This window comes from Marmota flaviventris, chromosome 17 (genome assembly GCF_047511675.1).
Source record: "Marmota flaviventris isolate mMarFla1 chromosome 17, mMarFla1.hap1, whole genome shotgun sequence".
In the NCBI taxonomy this organism is placed as follows: Eukaryota; Metazoa; Chordata; class Mammalia; order Rodentia; family Sciuridae; genus Marmota; species Marmota flaviventris.
This window is the reverse complement of record NC_092514.1, coordinates 20,276,533-20,301,940: the sequence shown is the minus strand read 5'-3', so window position 1 is coordinate 20,301,940 and position 25,408 is coordinate 20,276,533. Positions and strand designations below refer to the sequence as shown.

General features: G+C 38.8%; 1 protein-coding gene across 1 annotated transcript in view; it reads left to right on the top strand.

Moving 5' to 3' along the window:
• Myocd (myocardin) overlaps positions 1-25,408 on the top strand; it is a 94,777-nt gene that overhangs the window by 31,329 nt on the left and 38,040 nt on the right. Inside the window, exons 2-5 of the mRNA XM_027954060.2 lie at positions 8,370-8,435; positions 17,631-17,686; positions 19,136-19,211; positions 23,086-23,247. Of these exons, the coding sequence (XP_027809861.1) occupies positions 8,370-8,435; positions 17,631-17,686; positions 19,136-19,211; positions 23,086-23,247 (360 nt within the window). The remainder of the gene's footprint in view (positions 1-8,369; positions 8,436-17,630; positions 17,687-19,135; positions 19,212-23,085; positions 23,248-25,408) is intronic.

Here is a 25,408-nt window from a genome sequence, read left to right as displayed (position 1 = left end):
CAGCCTTATTTTGTATTTTATTTAGAGACAGGGTCTCCCTGAGTTGCTTAGCACCTTGCTGTTACTGAGGCTGGCTTTGAATTCTCTATTCTCCTGCCTCAGCCTCCCGAGCTGCTGGGATTACAGGTATGCACCACCACACACAGCCAGATTTTTAAACTATCGTTTCTCTTATTTATAGGTATGAGGCATGTATTTGGGTTTTTTTTAATGTAAATTTTTTTATTTATATATGACAGCAGGATGCATTACAATTCTTATTACATATATAGAACACAGTTTTTCATATCTTTGGTTGTATCATAGCATATTCACATCAATTCATGTCTTTATATATGTACTTTGGATGGTAATAATCATCACATTCCACCATCATTCATTACCCTATGCCCCCTTCCTTCCCCTCCAAACCCTCTGCCCTATCTAGAGTTTGTCTATTTTGGTTTTCCATCTAGAAACCGGAAACATTTAGTATCTTTGCTGCTTCAAAGAAAACTGTAGAAAGAATAAATTAGTTCAAATTAGAATTTAGCACCTACCAACATATTATACGGCTTACATGAGAACTTTGGTAAATAAAAAAAGATGAAAAGGAAAATTATTTAATAAATGGAGTTATAATTTACCAACTATTTGGAGTAACTTAGGAGCATAGTCTCAAGCCATGTACATAATTCCAAATACAGGATTAACATAATCAAAGGCAGAGGGTGTGTGTAACCTATGATGGCATTTGGCTCAGGAGGAGACAGCCTGAACTGGAGAAGAGAGTTCATGTGGGAAATGGTGCATGGATGTCAAAAGACCTCGGATACCAAAGAGTGGAGCTACTGAGGCCCACTGCTCAGAGCAATCGTATAAAAATAAGGCTTTATGGTAATTCATCCGGTAACTATGCAAGTGATTCCTCAAGGAGGTAGTGTGCTAGGGAATTCTGAATTAATGATTCTTAACTTTACAGGTCCCAGAAACTTCCTAAAATCGGATAGAAATCATAAACCACACTACAGAAATACACATTCTCACATATGCAAGCAAAATTTTACAGCTCCAGAGAAATAGCAGAGCTCTTAAAGAACAGGTTTTTGGAGGGGAAAAAAATATTCCAAAAGAAGGATGGTACTGAAAGAAGGCAAAAAAAAAAAAAGAATAAAAATGACTAAGAAAGTTTGTATTCAGGGGCTGGGGTTGTGGCTCAGTGGTAGAGCACTTGCCTAGCATGTGTGAAGCACTAGGTTCGATTCTCAGCACCACATATAAATAAATAAATAAATAAATAAATGTCCATGGACAACTAAAAAAATAAAAAGAAAGAAAGAAAATTTGTATTCAGGGAAAATTGAGTTTATCTCCCCAACTAGTGTGTTCTGGCCATGAGAATTGTATCTGTCCTATTTACTACTGTGTGCCTTTAGTAAGCAATGCCTTTCACATAGTAAGCAATCAAGTATTCATTGAATGATTTAATGGATGTAATGAATGAATGCCTTCAATCTTTATAACTGAAAAATCTGCAAATGATTAACCAGAAAAGATGAGGAGGAGGAGTGGGGGACGAGGAGGAGGAGACGGAGGAGGAATGATTTCCAAGGTAAAATGATTTCTCCATTTTAGAGACACGGAATAAATTTTTCTCTCCACCAGTCCATCTTTTATACCATTTTTTCTCTGTTTATAATATCATTTTATCTCTATTTTCTTTTTATCTTCACTTCCCTCTGATGATATATCCCTCCTCCTTTAGGAATTTTGCTAAAAAGTTTTCATAGTCATCTTCTTAAAGGTGCTAGCCAAAATCAATGTCCCAACTCTGACCTCTCAACTTTTCTCCAGCCTCATATCTCAATTACTTATCAGGCTTGATCATTTTTCCAGGACCCCAAAAATTTCAGATTGTCTAAAATCAAGCTCATTATTTTTTCAGACTTCCTCTAAGTTATAACTTCTTTTTAACTTAACTTTATAACTTAACTCCAATGCATGTTCTCAGAATCCTCCGATGTTCAGACTTCTGGATTAGTATTGCAAAGATGTCTTGACTATCTCTCTGGAAATCTGATGGATGCTGTGGGCCCATTCCCAAGGGGAAAACAATGTATATATGCAGACATATTTTCACACATCAAGGAGTTCTTGAATTTCCTGCTGTATATCCAAAGATCCCAGACTAACAACCCCTTTGACAGGTAATAATATATATTTCTCTCTTCCCTCATCTCACCAATTGCTTCCAATGTTTTTCAGATCTTTCTCTCTTGTTTCCATTTCTACTACCTTCACCCAGTTCATTCCAAGTGAAAATAGCTTAATGTCCAGAGAATCGAAGCTGTCTTGAAATTGGCCTATTCTAACAGTGGGAGATTTCTATAAATAACTTTTCTTTGTTGGGTTAAGAGCCATGATATTAAAAACAGAATAATTGAAGATTCTTATTTATGATTGGTGTGATGTGGAGATTATCTAATGGAGAATTTGGACAAGAACTTATTTTTTTCACAATATTTTGATAAAATTCACCAGTAAAAACCATCTAGGGGCTGGGGATGTGGCTCAAGCAGTAATGCGCTCGCCTGGCATGCGTGGGGCGCTGGGTTCAATCCTCAGCACCACATAAAAATAAAATAAAAGATGTTGTATCCACCGAAAACTAAAAAAAAAAAAAAAAAAAATTAAAAAATTCTCTCTCTCTTTAAAAAAAAAAAAAATCTAGGCCTTGGTTTTTTGTTATTGGTTTTGTTGTTGGAGTATACGCAAAGGGGAAGGTACTTAAGGTGCTAAATTTATTGGCATGAATTTGTTAATGATATTCTCTTTTTATCCTTTTAATATCTATAGTATATATTTGTAACACATTTTTTTATTTCTAATATAAGCAAATTTCATTCTCTCTCTTTTTTCCTTGATCAATCAAGTTAGTCAATTTTGTTTGTCTCTACAAAGAGCCCACTTTTAGCTTTGTTCATTTGTTTGTGTGTTTGTTTTCTATTTTGAAGATTTCCGCTCTTTGTTTCAACTTATATTTACTTTGAGCATACTTCCTTTTGTCTTCTGAAGGTAAAAATCTTAGGTCATTGATTGTTAACCCTCTTTCTTTTTCCAATATAACCATATAAAATTCTAAGTTTCCCTGTAACTGTGGCATTAACTGGATCCCATAAAATGTAATGTTTTACCTATTCATGATCGTCCTGTTCAAGTATTCTTGATGTCCCCTGTGAATTTTTCTTTGACCTATGAATTATTTAGAAGCGAATTGCCAAATATTTTTCTTAATTACATATTGCTTTTGGTTGCTGATTAATTCCAATGAGATCAAAGAACATAGTCTAATGAATTTAATCCTTTTTAAGTTACTGAAACTTGCCTTATGCATCCATCTTAGGAAATATACTTTTTGTAAATATACATGAACTTGAAAAGTGTTTATTCTGCATTTGTTTGGGGTAGTGCTCTAGAACTAAACTGAGATAAATCAATAAAGAAAAGATGGTTCATATTGCTCAAATTCTCTGTGCCATTAGTGATTTTTTAATCTAGTTCTATCAAATGTTGAAAAGTCTCAAAATCTCCTACTATGACTTTGAAGTTGTCTATATATTCCTTTAATTTTGTCAACTTTTATTTTAAATCTTTCTTACTGGATTCATACTTCATATTTGAAAATACTCTGAATTGAAGTCCAGTTCATCTGATATTGATTGAGTCAGTCCAGATTTCTTGCGCTTACTGTTTGAGAGGAACATCCTTTTTTTTAAAATTTACTTTTAAAAAATTTTTAAAGGTGCATTATGCCTATGCATAATAGTGGGATTTATTGTTGTATGTTTGAACATGCACATAACATAATTTGGTCAATTTTATTCCTTAGTACTTCTCCTAATCCCCTTCCTCTACTCTACAGGTCTCTCTCCTATTTTCATGAAATCCCCTCTTTTTTTCCTAATTACTTTTATTCTGTATCCTTATATACAAAATTTGTCCTTTGAGACAATATGTAATTGAATATTGTTTTCTAAAAACCCCTTCTGATAATCTCTGTCTTTTGAGTGTTTCACTATTAAAATATAATTATTAATGTAATGGGATTTAAATCTACCATTTTATGATTTGCTTTCTGTATATCCCTCTACTTTTTGTTCTTATATCCCCACTTTCTCACTTTCTTTTGGATTATTTTAATATTTTTAGCATTCCGTTTTAATTTGTTGATTTTTTAAAAAAAATACAGTTCTTTTTGCTTTTTTAAAAAGATGCTCTAGGGATTACAATATATGTCATTACAGCTTTGTAGTTAATGTTATAACACTGCATTAAAGAAATTTATAGAAATTTTGCAGCTTCCTGTCTCTGTAACAAAATACCTAAGGTAATCAACTTATAAGGAAGGAAGGCTTATTTTTGGCTCAGAGTTTCTGGGGTTCCAATTCATCTTCCCTGTGGCTTGGGGTATGTGGTAAGAAAGCATGTCATGGCAGAAGCATGTAGCAGAGGTGTCTGCTCCCCTCATGGCAGCTGAGCAACAAGGTCCCAATATCCCCTTCAAGGGTCTGTCCCCAATGACTAACTTCCTTTCACTAGACTCCATCTTTTGAAAGTTCTGCCACTTCCCAACAGTACCATCATCTAAGGACCAAGCCTTTAACACAGGGACTTTCTGGAGACATTCAAGATCCAAACCATTTCAAAGCCTCTATAAACATCTGTGTGGCTTGAAGATACGCCAAGACGATGTTATTTTTTTTTTCTTTAAACAGTCATATTTTTTAATCAAATTAGGAAAAAAAGATAAATCTTCCATCTTTATCCAGGTAGTTACCAGCTATTCTTTACCTCTGAATATCCAGGTTTCCTTCTATCATCATTTCTCCTCAACCCGAAGAATTTCCTTAAGCATTTCTCATAGTGAAGTCAGTTGGCAACAGATTATTTCATTTTCCTTTACCTGAACGCATGTTTATTTTATCTTCATAAAGATTTTTCTGTTTGAGGTTTTTGTTTCTTTTTGTTGTTGTTGTTGTTGTTGTTTTCCTCTTCTGACTTCCTGAGCATCTAATGAGAAGCCTGTGATTATTCAAAGCAACATTTCCTTTTGTGTGAAGTGTTGGTTTCAAGATTCTTTCTTTATCTTTGGTTTTCTACCATTGGATTATTATATATCTAAGTGGTTTTCTGTGAATATGTCTAAAGTTAATTGATTTTTTTTGAGTCTGCAAATTTATTTCTTTCACCAAATGTGGGGAGTTTGGGGCTTTTATTTCTTCTCCGCTCTTCTTCTAGAACTTTAATTACCCAACATTGAACCTTTTTATATTATTACACAGGTCCTTGAAAGTCTGTCCATGTCTCCCATCTTTTTCCCCCTTTCCTCTTCAATTTGACAAAACCTTGCCTATATTCACCCAGTCCTTTGATATTCACCAATCTATTAAGTCATTTCAGTATATATTTTTATTTTAGATATTCTACTTATTAATTAAATTAATAAAGATATTAATCCTTAACATTTCCATTTTCTTTTTTATGTGTTCTATTTTGCTGCTAAGATTTCTCTTTTTATTCATTTCAAGAATATTTTCTGTTATTTCATTGACCATAGTTGAAAATAACCACATGGAAGTCCTTTCTAATAACTCCAACAGCTAAGTCATATAGCAAGATTGAAATCTGATCCGGAGTTGTCATTTTTGGTTTTTGGTGGTTGTTATTGTTTTGCTTTTTTCATTCAGAATGGGCCACAATGGCCTGGTTCTTTGTGTACAGAATAATTTTGGATTTTATCCTGGACATCGTGGTGAGTCTTATATCACCTGGAATTTTATTACAATCCTCTGTAGAAGACTGATTTTTTTTTTCGTTTGTTTGTTTCAACAGACAATTAGTTCAGGTAGATTCTATGTGTACAGAGGCTCAAATATCAACTCTAAGTTTCATCCTTTGCTGGGCTCCTATGAGCCTGTTCCATGAAATCTTTATTAAGAAATCAATCTGAAACTTGTGGGCGTCCAAAACAGTCCGAGGACCCCTTTGTCTCTCCAGCTCTTTCCCTTGCTTGATTTCCCCGTCACTCTCTGGCATAGGTGTCTGGCCATTTTTCTCTGATTTCTTTCTTGACCAGAAAGATTTGCAGTTTTGTTTTGTGTTTGAAGGTTTAGTTGCCTGTGACCTGCTGCATCATGACGGCAGATCACCCTCAGGGCAAAGTTCCCACAAAATAAGAAACTCAGGCCTCCACTCAAGCCAATTCTCCAAGTCTTGGTTCCTCTCTGTAGTTGGCCTGATTTTGTTTATTATTTGGAATCCTTAGGTAGTATTCTTTGTAGTTTGTTCATAATCTACAATTTTTATTTGTGGGAGGGTTGGTCCAATGGGAAACTTAAACAATAAACCTATCATATCAGTTTCGTTGGCTCAGAAGTTTAAATAATTCTGTTTTCTCTGTGATCCTACCCTAACATGGAGCCTTACGGGGCTTACTTACTTAACAAAGCAGAGTCTAGCAACTGTATTTAATTCAAAGCAATTCAGAGAAGAGTGGTCAGTCCCAGTAGGAGGTTGATAAAGACTCCAGTTCAAAACTCACTCTTTTTTTTTTTTTAAGAGAGAGGGAGAGAGAGAGAGAATTTTTAATATTTATTTTTTAGTTATCGGTGGACACAACATCTTTGTTTGTATGTGGTGCTGAGGATCGAACCCGGGCCGCACGCAGCAGGCGAGCGCGCTACCACTTGAGCCACATCCCCAGCCCCCCTCAAAAAACTCACTCTTTTTAAAATGTCCTTCTCCACTAACTAACTTTCATTTTCCCTTTTGACTAGATTTGCTTTGAAATCTCATTCTGAAATCCTAAGTCAACTTAAAACTCACATAGCCTTTTCTCTTTCTCCCCCCTTCCTCCATTCCAACTTCCCCTTTGCAAAAGCGGTGTTTTCCCTTTCCACTGTAGTCTTGACTAAACTGATCTCCTCTTTGCAAACCTTTGCTCTTTGCTTCCTTACGCTGAGCACCTTAAACCCAGGAACCAAGATGGCAAACTCAGCATCTCCCTGAGAAAATGGAATATCCATGAGACAGAGGTGGAATGTCCAAAGATAAAATGTGTTTGAAAGACAGGGAATGTGTTTGAGTGAAGAACAGAGATAATTGGAAATACCACACTTACAATTGAATGATTCAATGCTATTTAATGCTTTCTATCTATAGGCATGTATATGATATATATAATCTATTTGTACTGTAGAGATACTATGCAATATAGAGATACATGTTATATATCTATAGTACAAATAGATTCTATATATACTATATATATATATATATATATATATATATATATATATAGAGAGAGAGAGAGAGAGAGAGAGAGAGAGAGAGAGAGAATATAGAGTTTGGATCGTTTTATTTTTTCTAAGCAAATAACTCTGATAGTCCTGTTTTGAATTCCACAAAGAATCCCAAGATCTCATAATACTATCAGTTATTGATGGCATTATCGGTGCCAGGCACTCTGCTAAGCAATATGCATACCTTTGTTTTATCAAATGTTATAGCAGCCCTGCAAGGTAGGCATTGCTTTTCCTCATTTACTGATGAGAAAACTGAGGATCAAAGAGGTTAAGGAACATGTCCAGGGCTACACACCAGTTCAGTGGATAAAGAACGGACTTGAGCCCAGGCGAGACGCCGGAGCCTGTGATTTTTTCACCCCGTCTCCCCTTTTGAAATCACAGGCTGCCATTCAAGCAGAATTTGATGCTACTCGTCACTGAGTGTAGTAGATAGAGGGGATGTGCCCTGCTGGAAAGATAATATTCACTTTTAAAGAAAAATTCACTTTTAAACAAAAGTCTACCAAATGTCACCATGATCATGATATCCATAACTATAATGAATAATCAAATAGAAGGGAGATCAGAAAAGTAGAACAAGAGGAACCAGGGAGGGAGGAGGGAAGATCCTGGGGAATGAGACTGATCAAATTTGCCCTTGAAAGATTGTTCTGTGGTTAGTGATACTGAAGCCTTGTGACCGATAGGGTACAAATTTGATCAAATTACTTGCATGTATAAATATAGTGTAATGAACCCCATTGTTTTGTATAATCCCAATGTACCAATAAAAATAAATAAATTAAAAGAGAAGAGTGTTCCAATCCTAGATTGTTACCAGCTTCCTGTAAAACCTTGCCACCACTCAACTCCTCTCAGTCTTCTTTCTCTGCGTGTATGACAGAAATGAAAATGTACTGCACGATACTTTTCCGAACTGTTCTGGAAATAAAAATGACACAGGCTACGAAAGTATGATTAAAGTATAAAGTGGATGGGAAATATCTTTAGCCCAACTCACAAACTAGCACTTCCTTTTCTAAGTTTTACAGTTACGACTTCAACAGAGAAGGACCCAGGAGCAGCTGGCTAACCAAGGCCTCATACCACGTGAGTACCCACAGCTCTTACTTATTTCTATGTCCATCGGACCTTGCCATTTCGCAGCTGGAAAGCACCTCAGAGGTCATTTAATGTAAGCCAATGAATTGATCACCCGAGAGCCTTATAGAAACTGTGTCAGCAGAAATCTAGGTGTGGGATGCCTTGCCCCACATGCCACTCACCCACAAGGGGCTCCCTTTAACCGTACAGATTGTGCCTAAAATTCCAACATGAGTTTCTTCTTAGGTAAACAATTCACTATGGTCATCCTCACTCCTTTCCTACTTTTAATATTGGGCATTATAAATATTCTTTCCAGAAGGGTCAGTCCCATAATGTTTATTCTCACCCCTTATTTTAGTTCTGGAATATTTGAGTCTACCATTAATTGGGTATGGTCAATTATTTTCCTTTCTGGAAGACTGAGTAGCAATACCGGTCTAGCTCAAAGGACCATCAAATTACTTAATTATTAATTAATATGTATTGATTAATATTGAATTATTGGCCATATTTCTGGATCAAAGAAGAAAGATTTTCATATCATTTTGAAAGATACATTTGAAATGTTCTATCAATCTAGCTACTAAAGCTAATCCTTGGTTAACTTTGGAAACTGGGAGAAGAATGCCCCAGATGAATGGAATCACAGGATTCCAGTCACGGATGAATGGAATCACCTTCAAAGTGCTCTGATCATACTAACTTCCTCCCCAATACAATTTAAAGATTAAGATTCATAACACTTGGAGAAATTCAGTTCCCTCTATAATACTAACATGACTATTCAGCATTTTGTAAGGAACAAACTTGCCCTTGAAAGATTGTCCTGTGGTTAGTGATCCTGAAGTCTTGTGAAGTTTACTCTGTGCTTCAGAGCCAGAGTAGCACTAAAAATTCAACAGTCGGTGACCTTCCAACAGAGCCACATTTTTAGTGGTCTGCTGGAAACAGCTCCCCTGTGAATTCAAGGTTGTTTCAGCAACAGTTACAGCAGCAAAAAGTAACCAAAGAAAGCAAATCCATGTGTGGTCTATTTCATCTTGGTCAGCCCTCTTGTGGAGGTGCTAAAGACAGAGGGAAACCAAGGACCTGCAGACAGACCTCCAGTCAGGTAAATATAGTTTCACTCAAAGCTGATAATCTCTGTCTTCACTGATGTTCCTTTCCTCTTAATTCTGGAGAGGCGAATGAAGCAGCTAAGTTGTTCACAAATTATTTAAAAAATTTCAACCCATGTGCTTGAATACTCTGAGCCTGGGTCTTGCTGGGATGAGAATAAACATTGAGTTTTTTGTTGTTGTTGTTGTTGTTGTGTTGTTTTGGTTTTGAGGTTAAATCTGGGAATCCATAGAAACAACCAAGATTAACAGGAATTAACCCTACAATGTATTTTTAAATAACACTTCTCAAGTCAGTTGTGGAAATCAAGCATCTGTTTGTGTAGTTGAGTCCAATGTGGATGCAAATTCTGTTCTCCAGGATTTCCATAATCAAAGAGTATAGACATTAGCAAAATGCTACTTAACAGAAATTCTTCATCCATAGTCCATTTCATCATGAAGATAATTTCTGAGGTGGAGGGGAACAGTTCTGCAAAAAAAAAAAAAAAATTTTAAATTAATCCAACCAAATGCTAAAGGTTATCCATAGTTTCCGATCGCCTCTTCTCAACCAGCCTTCTAAGGGTGTAGAGTCTGTCAGATGGGTCAAGGGTATGGATTCTGCTCTGGAAAAGTGTGCAAGCCAGATCTGGCACACATGGCAAGCTCTGCCTGAGCTGACCTTTTCTACTTAGTTCTACTCAGCAAGCTCAAGTCAGATGAGGCTCTTCACTTGCCCATGGGTAGCTTCTTCAGTCCGATCTGAGATTAAACATGCCATGCGCACGCAAGGCAGAGCCGTGGAGTTCATGGGTAAATGTAAGCAATCAGGGGAAGGAAAGAGTGACAGAGTCTCAGGGTCGTTTCACTTCAATCTAAGGCCACAAATTTTAGTATAAACCAGGCGAGGTGCAGGGTCCTGAAGCAGGTACCAGAGGGGCAATGATCCTGAGCAACGTGATCCTCCAGAGAAGTTCAGGATGTTAGGAGTTACGATGACAAGGAACACACAAGTGTAATTCAATGTGGAGCTCACTAAGCTCCACAGAGGGCTATTTTTATTTCTTTATCCTATTATATGAATTTTTTGAAACAAAGGAGAAAGGATAGAAGAAAAACTAATGGTCCTCAAAAATCTTTTGTCTAAGATTTTTAATTTTTTATTTATTAAAATAATATATACACATATGCACATATGCACATATGTGTGTGTGTGTGTGTGTGTACACGCATAATGGCTGAGACAGTGGTGGGGCCCCTGCCTCCTTTCCTGGGCCTCTTTTTATTCCTTCCAGAAGCTCCATGAGAATCCTCACACAATTGCTGGTTCTGTTCAGAATAGAAGTTGAAAAACACTAACCTAGTCAAATCCTTATTTGTCTTTAATGTTCATGAAATTGAGGTTGAGGATACCCAAGAGAATTTTCCAGCTGTCTCAAAGGCAGGTCCAATGTGATCCCATTTTCTGTAGTTTTTAATTTATGAGAATTTAAATGCATGCAAAATAAGATTTTTCATAAGATCTCACTTTGCTCATGAAATTTGAAATAATTCCAATCCTCCCTTAAATTTTTAAAACTTATCATAAATTTCCTAAATCCAAAATGAAGAGCCAAGTGAATTGACTATTCTTAGACCGCTAACACACAGCAGTGCTCTTGAGCTGGTCAGCAGAAACACCGGCCATCCTTGGGTAGAATTGGTCTCACATTTTACATCAGGTTAAATCTTCAGAGTTTGTCCTTTGCAAAAAAACAAACAAAAAATGCAGCCCCCTTGTAATGCATCAGAGAAAAGGCCAGAATCTGGGTCTCCCAATCCCCATGTAAGCCTATTTTCTCAAAGTTCAGAAGGAATCACTTGACTCTTAAAAGCACTTACTTACATTTTTGTCATAAAAAAAAAATTCAGTTGGAATTTGACAAATTAAAAACAAGGTGTGCATATGCCAAGGATAAGCCCATGATTTTAATGAAATGGCGTCAGGTTCTACAGGATTATCTATGCTTTGCTATGACCAACATCCAATGAAAAACTCCACTGACTTAGTTCTGTGGCAGATCTCACTTGAGTTGCACTCGGAGATGCTGATTCAATTTTAAGATTTCTCTCCCACTTACTCTACAGAGCTAAACCACGTATATTTCCTAGTCAATGGGTGCAACTGGTCCAGCAGGGTTGAAATTCTCCTCTTTCCCTCTTCCTAGCTATGCATCCTGCAGATTTTAAGGTTGCTGATCAGTAAAAAAGCAGTCCCCCAGCCCCCAGCCACAAATCATGTTTTATAATCCCCTATTACTTCTCTTAAGTAATCACTTTGTTCTTGTTGGTATGAGTTATGAGTTTAGGATTTCCCCTCTTCAAGTGCTTTGAATGAACTTAAAGGCATCATCTCTTGACTAAAAGTCAAGAGGGACAGGGTTCTAAGGTCACTGTAGAACCCCTCGAACAACTTTGAGCAGTAAGAATAGGATTCTTGGGTCAGAAGTGTGGGTCTCAGCCATATCCTCAGATTGCTCTCACATTTGTAATACCAGCTGTGCTGTTTAGTTTTTTAAATAGTCATGATATCTTGGCGAAATACCTTCTCAAAGTGAACTTAGAAATATTACTTTAAAGATTTATCATTTGGATTTCTTTCCAAAACCTCACCTCTGAATCTCAAAATGGAGATTTTGAATTGCCTAATTTCCCACGGTTATTAGAACTCAAAGGAAATGACTTCATTGTCCCTCCCTACCAGGTTTCAGGCTGCAAGAGGGCCTCAAAGCCCTGTACCTTCTCATGGTTCTAGGACAAAGCTAACTTCTCTCCCCTTGTAGTTCTCTGGTGCATATTTTTTTTCCCTACAATTCTTTACTCTGAGCATCACTCTACTGGGTAGAATCCTCAGTGACACGTTTCATTCCAATCTATTCCAAAGCCTTAGTGTAGAAGGTCAACCAGTCCCATGATTACACTCTATAAAATGGCCACAGAGCAATTCAGGAAATATTTAATAGCCATCTGCTATGTGAAAGGCTCTGGGGAACACTCACCCAGAGGAATCAGACACATTTCTGTGTCTAGAAGGGGCCCCAAGCACTCCTATTTAATTGTCCCCTGTAACAATTTTGAACAACTTTATGTCCATACGGGAGAGTGGTCATAGGAGGATTGAAAGAAAGAAAATGTCATACATTTTCCTCTCCCTCTCTGCAACTAAAGAGAGTCTAATGGGGTTGAACCCAAGGGAAACAGGAAGAAAAGCTTGAAAACAGAAGATGAGAGTAGAGGAAGTTAAACAGATGCCAGAGGACGTACATCCCAGACAGGGTGCTATCTGTCCCTAGAGTGTCAGAGAAAGCTGTCACTGACATGAATGAATCGTCTGGGCAGCTTGATTCCATGATCTGATCAATGTCAATGAATTTCAAGATACAATGAGCTGTCTATGAATGGTGCTGCCTTTATTTTTTTTGCAGACTAATCCAAGCTACAGCAGCCACATACTTACTGCAAAGCCTTGGTAAATCCCCGAATTCTGTGACCTTCCTGGTAGCAAGAAGAATGACCGGGGCAATCCCTGCTCCCGCGCCCCATGCAGCTTCACCATAGTTTTGAGAAGTGGACTGGACAAAGTCTCTCTTCCTTTTCTCAGTGCATTCATTTGACTTGGCTTCTCCCCACAGCACCCTACCACACACTGTTGGCTGTCTGAGCAGAACACGGCACGAGGGGATTAATCTGTCTGCCTCTTCCCTTCTTTCTAACATCTCAACTTCAGAGACAGGAAAGGTGCCCTGGATTTTCATGGCAATCCCATTTGGGTCAACAATCCCACCTCCCACCCCCATGTCTCTATTCCCTGATCCCTAGAAACTACAAAACCAGTCATTGCAGACACATTTTGAATTCGTCTTTGTATCCTTTTTCGGAAAAATTCCAAAGTATTCACGCATGTTGCATCAAATTCCACAACTGTACAAGCCAGGTCTTAAATATTACAAAGCTACATTAGAAAAATGCACTGTTTCCAGACCCCTAAGAGTATAATTTGGGTACCGAATAAGCAATTTATCACCAACCTAAAAAGAGAATATAATTTCCAAAGTGTTATCACTTGTGTATAGCATATATCCAAATTGCTAAAAAAGAAAGTACTCATGATCCAGTCTGTCTTTAAAAGGAAAGCAGAGAGCAAATAAGCATTACTTAGTTTGTTTTATAAGTGGGAAACAGCACAGGAAGCTAATTGGACTAGTTCAAGGTTATACCAAGAATAGATAAGAAAAGGACAGAGATCAAATAGAGGGTTCCCAAATCTGATGGCACCCAGAACTTCTTTAATTATACACCTAAACTGCCATAGGTATTATGTACGAAATAGTTGTGTCTTTCCTCAAAAACCCCACATACATTAATTATTAATCCATATGTTTGCTTTTATTTGTTAACAGCATATACATTTATCATCCAATGCTTTTTGATGAAAACAACCATTTCCAAGCTATATTTCTATGATTCCAGACAGAGGCAATGAAAAAATGACAATTTGGTTAGCCGAGCATCCTTTCTCCGGATAGACATACCCTTTTCCTTCAACCTTTTGAAATACTGAAAATCAATCCTAGCAATCTATCGCTCCTTTTTTGAACTCAGATTCCCAAGGACCCTAGATCAGGACCCACTGGCCTTACAAACTCCATAGCAATGTTTCTTAAACCTGTGCATTAAAATCACCTGGAGGACCGGATCAACAGATCCCTAGGTCCCATCCTCCCCCATCTCTGATGCTGTAGTTCTGACCTGGAGCTCAAGAATTGGACTTTCTAGCAGGTTCCAAGTTGATGCTGAGGATATAACCCAGGAGCCACACTTTGGGAAACATGGCTTTAGTTGTTGGGGCTCTTTGATTCTGTCCCTGGGTTCTTATCCTTTGTACCCATGAAGCTGAGTTCTCCCTGAGCCTGGTAGTGAGAGGTTCCCTTGAGAGAAGTCCAGCTCTGCCACAACACTCCCTGTGGTGCCAGAGCTGCAGTCCAACACCACATCCTGCCCAGTTCAGACGAGTCAGGCCTCTGCCTTCGATAAGTTCTCGGAGGCCTATTTTCTCCATTGTCTGGAATCTTGCTGGAAGTGAGAGGTTTGACTGGTGCAAAGAGGACTGCAAGAGGCTCGTTCTTATCTCCGGATCGTTTTTCTGAGTTCTAAGTAAGCAAATGTTTATACACACAGCTGACCCAAATTAGCTGGAGCTTCAGGGACCGAAATAGGAATAGCCGGCAACCAAACTCTAAGGCGAGAACATGAATTCCCCTGTGAGAAGCGATTAATCTTCCTCCAGGGGGAACGCGTCAGATGTGTGGCTGACTGGATTTATAACCATATTTTAATTCAAAATCACATGGACTTATTTTTTTAATTTAGGAATCCAAATTCCTTTTCGATCTTAAATGTCAATGTCCTTTAAATACAAAATTTTGCCATTTGATACTCTCGGGGTTGGCAGCAAAAGTGGTCCTTTGTGTATTTTCCAAAAAAAAAACAATCAACCAGGGTGGAGGGGGGATGCATTATGATTTTTGTGGGCCCGCAGGGGAGATGGCTAAAGCCCACATTCTCTGGAGTCACAGAGAAGGCAAAACTCAACCCCGGGGCCATTGTAGGGGAATTTTTCATGGGGCCCAGTACCCCTCTTAAGTTTAAGGGCTGAACTCACCCCCACCCCACCCCCAGCTGTGAGGAGAAGAACATTTGGTAAAAGCAATGTAAGTATCTCTTTTGTATTCTTCCCAAGACCTTGCTAAATGGACGTAGCTTCCCATCCTATAGAAGATTCTAGAAGAACTTTGTGCTCCTGGCATCAGAAAACTGGACCCTATGAATCATTTCGCAGTGGAGTTATTAGCATCAAAGAAGTAACGCGTTTTTAGCTCTACAAAGCTAAGATACAGGAAATCCAGTGTTTCTTAGGAAAAAAAATTAATAAGCTCCACTAATGAGAATTGAAGAGTCAAGGGGATAAGAGAACCAGATAAATTCCTCCTACGTCCCAAGCTCAATTAGAAACAATTGTGCTTGGAATGTAAGAGACATGTCAAGATAAGTTCATACTGTTCTTTTGGGGGGGGGAGTTTCTTTAGGGAAAGGATGCTTTGTTCTTTTTGACCACTTCATAAAGATCAATTCTAAGATCACTTGAAAGTAATTAAGCCTCACCAATATGTAATACCTCATTAAATGACACCAGGTGATAGGACAGAGGTGAAGACCAACTGATGCAGGTTGCATAGGCTCACAGGTGCCCCACTGGACCTCAAGCAGACTTTCTGTGATCTGGTTGCTTTGAGGGAAAAGAGACTCACTCTTCAAGACACCCTCGCTACAAATTCCACCTGTTGTCAAATGCCAGAAAAAGGTCGGAGCCCAACCCCAGACCAAAGCAAAATGCCACAAGCCACAGAGTAGAGTTGCACATTTATTTCTCAAAGTCACTAACTGGGAAGAAATGTGGGCAAAGGATCATTTACATAGCAGCAGGTGTGACCGAGAAGCCCAATTTAAGAGTGAAAACAACATCTGGAAAATCAGTTTCCAGGTCAGTGAAAGATATGATGTTCAAACAAAATATTGGTTTTTTTGCTTAATCTCTGGTCCAAGTGAGAAGAGTGCCTGTCAACTCGACTGGGCACACTCCAGCCAGCTGGAAATATTTTACATGACTTTCTGCTCAACATTGTCAATATTGGAGTGAAGCAAGAAGATTGATTGACAGCATGACACTAACTTCCTAAACAGTGTTCCAAATAGAGAATAATAATATGTCCATCCACTGTTATGATGCCCACCATGACCATACGACATCTGCTTAATATCCAACAAGCCTTGCTGAAATCATGTGCAGATTTAGCATGGTCTTAAGGGCTGAAAGAGGCATGTATGCATGCATACACCACCCACACACATATACACATGCACACACATGCACACATATGCATGCATACACACACTTATGACCCCAAGTGCTAATTTGGCCAGAAACCTAATTTTTATTCTGGCCAAGATTTAGAAGCATACTTCATGGCCTGAGTGGACATCCATTAGAGTGATCAGAGAACTCTGAATCATGGGAATCATCAATTTACCCATACTTAAAGTACAAAAAACATCAATGCAATGCCCTACTCTCTGAGCAACCTCATCATTTATAATGAAAAGTGATCGTAGCTCCCAATGAGATTGCTCCAGGGGACCCGAAAAACCAATACAAAATGCAGAATTTTGCTGAGGGTTGTTCTAGGACTCTGCTACATTCAAAGGGTTTAATGAATCATCACAAAAGAGAAATGGGGAGGAGGCAGAGGACAGAGTGAAGGTGGCACTTGGTCCTGGTGGTTTACAACTACCATGTGTTTTTATATGACTAACTAGCACTCTAGTGTCTACTAGTTGGTAATAGTGTGAATTTTCACACCCTGTAAAAGATTAGGGTTATCAGAGGACCTAGGCCCTAAGCCCTAACTTTGTGACCTAAGCAAGTCAATCCATATCTGTGGACCTTATTTTCCCCAAACCATGCAGGGTTGGAGATGGACTTCTCTATCTCCAAGGTCCCTTCCAAGTCTGATTCTCTGCTTCACACCCAATGCCTTGATTGCATGTCCATGACCAACCAGTCACTTGGTCCAAAGTACAGTCTCTTCCGACAATACACACCACACCCTCCCAGATCACAACTTGTCAACTCACTCTTTGGAATTCAAGGGCAGAACAAAGTCAGAGAAGGTATTAGTTACCTGTCTAACTCCTCCCTTAAACCAAGGTTACTTCTGGTGCCTCTGTCTCTTCAGGAGCTTGGAATGTCCTGCCTCCACTCCTCTTCTGTTGCACATTCTGCCTCTGCTGCTCTTCTTGACTTAGGCCTGAATTCCACCTTCCTCTGTCTCCTGTGGCTTCCGGGCAGCGGCCATCCTCCAGACATTTCTCTTGCTTGTGGCCTAATAATGGCGACCACTTCCAGACTCTGCCTAGCTCAGCAAGCACACCAGCAAACCCTGTGTCACTGACCAGTATCCCGAGGCCAGCCTTTGCTCATGTCTTTATCTTTCTGTTTCAGCACTGAAAAGTCCAACTGAATTCCATGAGCCAAGAAAAAATTTGGATAGTGACAAGGTAATTTTTTGCAAACTGTCTTTCGTGAACTTAAACCATAGGTTATAGATCTCTAAAGGCCAAAGTTTGGGCTGAAGCATATAGAATTTCTACAAAGAACTCCATCAGTTGGCCAGTTTCCTGCCCTGACACTATAAGAAATCTTTGTCCTGTGACTGTGGAAATGAGATCAACTAGGAGTTTTGCAACTGCTATTTTGTTATAAAGATGTCCTCAATCTTTCTAATGTTGAAAAGGATCACAGCAAGGATACATCAGAGGTCAAAAAGACTTTAGAAAGGGAAGTAAGGTTGATTTGCAAGCTTTTTTACCTTCTATTATGGTCCTTTCTTAGCAACAAAAAGATTTTTCTCAAATCCAATTCAATGATTAGATTTAAGTCAAGGTGTGAAAATACAGAATTTATCTGCAGCTACTTAAAGAAAGACAAAGGGAATTATATTTATTTTCCTTTCAGAGTTTTCTGGAGTTGGAGGTTTTTTTGTTTGGGGGGGGGGATTGTTTGGGGGTTTTTTTGTTTTTGTTTTGCATTTGAAGGGAGAAAAATTGACATATTCTGTCATACCTTCATAATAAATCTCTGCAACCTGAATTTATCAATGATACAAATACTATTTAGCAACCATCAGCACTTTGAGTGAGAAGGAAAGGCTGAGGGGGTATCTGTCTTTTTGCCTGAGAGTTTTAGCCTTGTGACTTATCAGTGGACACACAGGAAGAACAGGACTCTGCAATTCTTCAAAGTTGCTCATGAGTGGCTGTGATTCCCACTACCTGGAGAATAACAAAGAACACCAGACTGTCTTTTATCAGAACTGCAGAAACCCCCAGGCCCTTCTCAGGGACCCAAGAGGAGATCCCAATATAGTAAGATAAGAGCCTAGGGATCAGAGGCTTGGGATCCTCATTGGTCTTACCACAGCCTGTGTCATCCCCCAACAGCTTTACGATCCAGAAGACAAGGGGAAGCAGCAAATTAGCTGTCCCTAAATGCCTTCCAAAGTCTGAATCTACATTTCTCCATGTTTTAAGAGCTAAGTCACCAAAAAACTTGCAAAAAGGCCATAAGTTGTCATGATCGCAGATGGATTTACACAATGTTTCATCGCTGACCTTAGTTAATTTTGTGACCATTTCAACAGGCAATAGAACAGAATGGATTATAATAGAAGCAGCTCGATATCATCCATGGTTATATAAATATTTTATTAATGTGTAACCTATCTGATCCCTGACATGGACCTAAGCTTTTGACCTCTCTATTATTTCCCTAAGGTAAAATTCCTGGAGGGGACTTTGGAAGTGTTTTTTTTTTTTTTTTTTTTTTTCCATCCAAACATGGGAGACCAGGGATATTTGCATTTTTCCATTTGTCATTAAAAAGTACTTTTACTCTTTGAGCTTTTCAAGAATTAAAACTAAGTGATTCTCCTTGTTCATGTTCTACAGACTGAAGATTCCTTGAAACGCAAGGGCAGAAACAGATCCAACCGTGCCGACTTGGTTACTATGCACATACTCCAAGGTAAGGCTGCGTGAAATCAAACTTAAGAGACAGCCACTGAATGGTGGGCCATGCTTCCAGAATTCTTTGTCTTATGCAGTTGCTACCTGCAACTTCCTTACAGAGAGGTATACAAAGAGGTTTCAATTAGTAACTTTGTTATTCTAAGCCATGTAGAAAAATCAAGTGGGAAAGCCATATATATGGGTTAGGAAGATTTTATACTTAGTTTCCAATCTAAGCTGTGTCACTTTCTAACCCTAAAGGCCTGGACAAATCATATAGCACATAGGAACTATCCAATATGTGTTGACAATTTTTATTCATCTGAATCACTGTTCATTTGAGAAAATGAATGAAGCTCGCCAGTTGCTTCTGTATCTGCTAGGTAACTGTTTGATTCTCCTCTGCTGGGTACACAGGGAAATATAGTCTTAGAATACCAGTACTTGGGGATGGGAATATAGCTCAGTTGGTAGCGTGCTTGCCTTGCATACACAAAGCCCTGCGTTCAATCCTCAGCAACACACACACACACACACACACAAAAAAAAAAAAAAAAAAAAAACAGTGTTGATCAATGCAGGCCCAGTTCCACTTGAAGGTGCCACTATTATTTTGGGGAAGGTGAATCAGGGCAAACCAATAATTGCTCCCCAAACTCTGACAGCTGGATAAGGGAAGAGAGGATTTGACTCCTGCTCCATGGATTGTCTTCCCTGGGATGGAAATCTCCTAGACCACTGGTGCCTAGCTTCAAAGAGCCTTCCTCTCACTTTGACAGTTTAACTATCAAATATTTATTCCATAGGCAAAAGTACTGAATGTCTACTAGGTACCGGCTTGTCTGCCAGACATTCTGGGTACAGAGATGAATTAGGCACAGGTTCCTGCCCTTCAAGGGCTCTCAGAGGATAGTAGAGAAAGTAGACATAAGACTCTGCTTTCACAGTCCAGCATGAAAAGAGAGAAAATGCACCGTGTTGTGGATGCACAGAAGAGAATAAGAGAGTCATCGGAACCAGAACGGATTCTGGGGAGGAGCAAGGAAATGAGTTGGCATGTGAAGGCTGGACCCAGTTAGCAAAGAGGAAAAGCATTGCCAACTGAGGGAACAGCATGCACGTTGCACCAGCCCTCCTTTGCTAGAATGCAGATTTGCTTACAAGACGGTAGCTAGTCTTGAAATATCGTGAAAGTTGTGAATCTTGGTTCTTCAATCGGCATCATATCTGAATCATTCTGGCTTCCCAAGCCTGACCATTTTCCAACCCTGGACCAGGTGGGATATTATAAGATATAGAACTATTTTCAGAGTAGGAAAGAGAGAGAAAGACAATGTAAAACTCAAGGGAAGGGATCTGAGGGTTGCAGGGTTTTGGTCCTGAGGAGGCATCCAAAGGATACCAAGGTCTCTCAGGTGGAGGTGACAAAATTTTTTCCTCTTTGCAGTGACAACATTTTGTGTGTCATCACAAGACTGCAGCTGTACAAATAATCCAAGAAATGCCATTTCAAGGGAGATAATAGAATTTTCAATGATAAAGTTAGCAAATAAAAATCAACATTATTTGTAGCAAGTGTATGGGAAATACGTGCATTCTTTACACATGGATGGTGGGAGTATAATGAGATCAACATTTCTAGAAGATGTATCAAAGTCCTTGAAAATGTATCTACCCTTTGGCCTTATGATACAATGTCTAGTATTTTATTTAAAGAAAAAGATCAGACCTACAAAGATTTATATACAGTGATGTTATCATGGAATTACTTTAGATGGCAAAACAGTGAAAAGTCCAACAATAGGAAATTAGCCGAACAAATTGTGGATCATCTGTATGGTATGAATGAATTCCACATAGCCAACTCCAAGCAAGGGTTTCAAAGAATAACCACTTAATGAGAAAAGGCTTACAAGATGTTTAGCCAAAGAAGCAAAAAACAAAATTGTATTTATAGCTAAATTCTGGAAAGGAAAAATAAGTAAACTGCATTTAAAGTCAAAGTCTGAGTAAAAAAATATAAACCTAACAATAAATATAACTAACTAAGAAAAACACCCAAGTATTAAAAGTCATTAACTCTGAGTGAGGTGTTTCTGAGGCCACTTCTTTGGAATGCTTTTTGGGCATTATTTACATTTATGATAATGAGTAGGTAGTGATGCTATATCAAAAAGGCACAAGATATGTTATTTCTGAGGCTAGGGGTATAGCTTAGCACTAGAAGCCTTGCTTAGCATATGCAAGGTCCTGAGTTCAATCCCCAGCACACACATAAGCACACAAGAGTTATTCCCTGCATTATTATGGTTTTGAGTTAAAATATCAGACTGTGAGTAGTCCCTGGTTTATGTCACATGTCACAGGTGGTTCTCATGGAATTCTCTCTTCTCCCCAACAGAAATTGGGAATTAGCGTCCTGGAGCACCAAAGATTAGTTAGATGAAATATGGGTTCAGTCCTCCAAGAGTTTTATTATCTAAATTCAGAAGTAGCAATATAAGATGAGGGGCCAGTGCCTATAATTTCTAGAGGCAATAAAGCAAAGAACAGGAAAAAAAATTATAAAAATTAGAACAGGAGAAATTAGTTAGGCTTTGATCATGGACCTAAAAGAGAAGCTCATGGTGAGGAGTAGAATAGAAGAATTTCAGGTTGGGGAGAGAAAGTAAGCAAAGGTACAGAGTGACTTTGTGAGACATGGGAGTATACAAAAGGGCCAAATCTCATTGGGGTGGTAGGTTTGGGATGGAGCGCACTGGTCAAGAAGAGAGGGGATTCGGTTTGTAGCAGACTTGGAAAACCAGTTTGAGAGACCCAGATGGAGAGGATCAGCTTCTGGAAGGATACAAGACAGGACTTGCTGAAAATTAGTACTGGGTGTATATGCAGAATGGATCAGAATATGCTGAACCAGGAAGTCTCACAAGGGGTGGTCTGGGGAAAAGTAAGGTTTAGTATCCTCATTCTTTGGTTTGTAGTACAGATGTTCCCTTTATGGCATATGCAGCTTCTAGACAAAGCTGATCTATTGCAACTGATTAGACCTTCCCAGACCTCTACTGTATGGAGAATTCTAGATCAGTCAGTGACACAAAGTTTAGATTAGTAGGGTGATACTGATAGAATAATGGAACTGGGAGGCTTGATCTCATCTTCTAAATTTGCAAAGTTGAGAGCAAAGCTGCAAACTCTTATTGAATCTGGACTTACATTTCCCCCTTTAAAGCAATAGGTTGTCTGGGTTATCCTTCAAAGTTCTTCCACAGAAATGAGTCAGCACCCACCCTAAAGAGGAAATCTGATGTCTTCCATATAGGGATGGATTTAGGGATCTGTTACATGACCTTTCTTAACCTACAAATGACGAGAAACTGCATGTTGGATAAATTCAATTTTTTAACACCCCTCTGATTAAATCATGGTTTCACAGGAAAATTTTTTTCTGTTATAACCGAACTGGACATTTGACTGTCAGTCAGTATCATAGCATTGACAACTCTAAAGTCCCTAAGAAGTCATATTTCTACTACTACTACAAACTGTCACCAGAGATCAAATTTACTGCAGGTTCAGCCTGTGCTATTCACTATCCAAATCCTGTAGCATAGGGTCAGGCAGGCCACATTGCTTCTTAAGAAATTGCCAAATTGCATATTCTTTCCACAAAATCCTCACGAAGCAAGTTTCTCTAACTTTTCTATGTGCCTCACTATTTGCCTTTATTTGGAAGTGTCTGGTCTTTGGTGCTAATCCCTGTGAAGTGATGATGATTACATTGAGAAATTATTAGGATGGTAGAGCAAAGTGTGACACAATGTTTTGTAACCACAAGCCAAAAAAAAGGACATCGGATTCTAAAAGTGATCGCTTTCATTTCAACCCTTCAGCCTCCACTGCAGAGAGGTCCATTCCAACTGTTCAGATGAAGTTGAAAAGAGCCCGCCTCGCCGATGATCTCAATGAAAAGATTGCTCTCCGACCAGGGCCACTGGAGCTGGTGGAGAAGAACATACTCCCAGTAGATTCTGCTGTGAAAGAAGCCATAAAAGGTAGTTCGAACAAATCGCACGCCTGTCCCTGGATGCTCAAAGGCAACTAAAGCTCAACACACTAGGGACTTTGGGGTAGTGGCCTTTCACTGGACAAAAGCCATGCCAAGGGTCCTCTCCCAACATACACCCCTGAACATTTCTTCTTAGGGTTGGGGAAGGAATTCGGTCACAAACACTCCAAGATCAGGTCAACGCAGGCCAACTTTGCTTTACTCAGACAGGTTGACAACCTAACTGGATGTATTCCTCAAAACAGGTCCCTTACCTGGTTGCATGCTTAGGAGCCATGGTCACAGTCCTCTTTAACTCCCTGTTTTAAAGAGGGGGTGGACCAGTCCAGTGGAGAGAGCACTAGCCCTGAACCAGAACACCTGGATTTCAAGCCCAGTTTGGCTGCCATGTTGCCGGGGCTTACCCAAGTGACCAAGATGGAGATAACCGTACCAGGCTCATGGGAGTGAGGTTCATTTTTACACAGTGCATGTGAATATGCTGTGCTCCATGGGGTCAAAGTTCCAATACTCAAGGAAGAGACATAGACATTAATGCTGTCATAAACTGAGTAAAATCATTTTGTAGACCTCTTAAACATTGGCACCAAGTGGACCCCAAAATCCTTCGAGTGATGAATTCATGTGGGGGACTTGAAGTGAAACCTGGGGAAACAGTGGTAGAAGGAGAAAGGGGGGCTAAAGAGTCATATGGGTAGACTGACTTTCTTCCAATCAGGCCCACAAACAATTGTGAGAACTCCTGGTACCTATTATTTAGTAATATATATTTGTTTCAATATGTTGTCTCCAGGTCTGTATAAGGGCATTTTTAATCAAAAACTAAGTTTATTATGAAACTTATCATCAGGTTTATCCATATTCTGAAATTTCTCTCTCTCATGCATTCAGAGGCCACATAAATGGATACATTTGGAATCTGTATTCATTTAAAAATATTTAACTGTGGGTAAATGGCCGAAAGATCAATAGAGGGAAGGGAGCAGGGGGTGGGGAAAGGGAAGGGGAAGGAGAGGTATTGGGGTTTGAATTAGAACAGGATATATTTCATGCTTTTTATTATTATGTCGAAATGGATTCTACCCTCATGTGTAACTAAAAACAACCAAAAAGAAAATATCAACTCTGAGAAAGTGAATTGACTCCTATCTCGGTGCCCACTTATATATCCCATTGTGATTTTCTCTATTCCTCACCCTCTCCCTCCACACTAAATATCTTCTGCCTTTGAACTTGGCCTAGAGTGCTCAAGTGCTCTCTCTCCATCATTACTCCGATAAGATGGATGTCAGAGCCGGAGAAAGTCTCCCTCAGGCAATCTCTTATCATTTCTTAAAACATTCTATTGCAAGCTCTTGAGTTTATTTTTTTTTATAATTTTTATATGATAGGCAACAGATCTTAATTAAATCTGCATTCTTTGGTTTACAGGGAGACTCTATTTTTCCATGCGATTGTATGTCGTTGCTGATTTGTGGCTTTCTTCTTCCTGCTGGGCGTATTCCTCCTTACTGCTTTGTGTGTGCTATTTATATAGGGGGAAGTCCTCCCCATCTGTCACAGGCACTGTCCATCTTTATACCAGTCTGTCCTTTGCCTTTTGATTTTGTGTACAGTGGTTTAACCTATGGCGATTTTAGATTTTTGTATAGTTAAATCTATTCTAGAAACTACAAAGAAAAAGAGTATAGTTTCATAGTTTGCATATAGTTTATTCACCATGATTATCTTCTCAAAGTATTTCATTTTACATTTAAATCCTGAATGCATCTGAAATTTTATTTAAAGTGCTTAGTTTAATTTAATAGTCTAATTTTATTTTTTCCCACAATTTTATAATGTATTTGACAATTCGTCTTGATATCTATTTTTGAAATCTTCCTTACAGTGCTCTAAGTTTCCTAATGTTCCTTGGATATTGTCAGAGTGGTTTGTTTATTTATTTTTTCCTTCTTTGGTACACGGGATTGAACTCAGGGGCAATTAACTACTGAGCCACATCCCCAGCCCTTTTTTAATTTTATTTAGAGAGAGGATCTCCCTAAATTGCTTAGAGCCTTGTTAAGTTACTAAGGCTGGCTTTGAGCTTGAGACCCTCAAGGTTTGAAATTACAAGTGTGTACTACCATACCAAGCTCAGAAGTGTA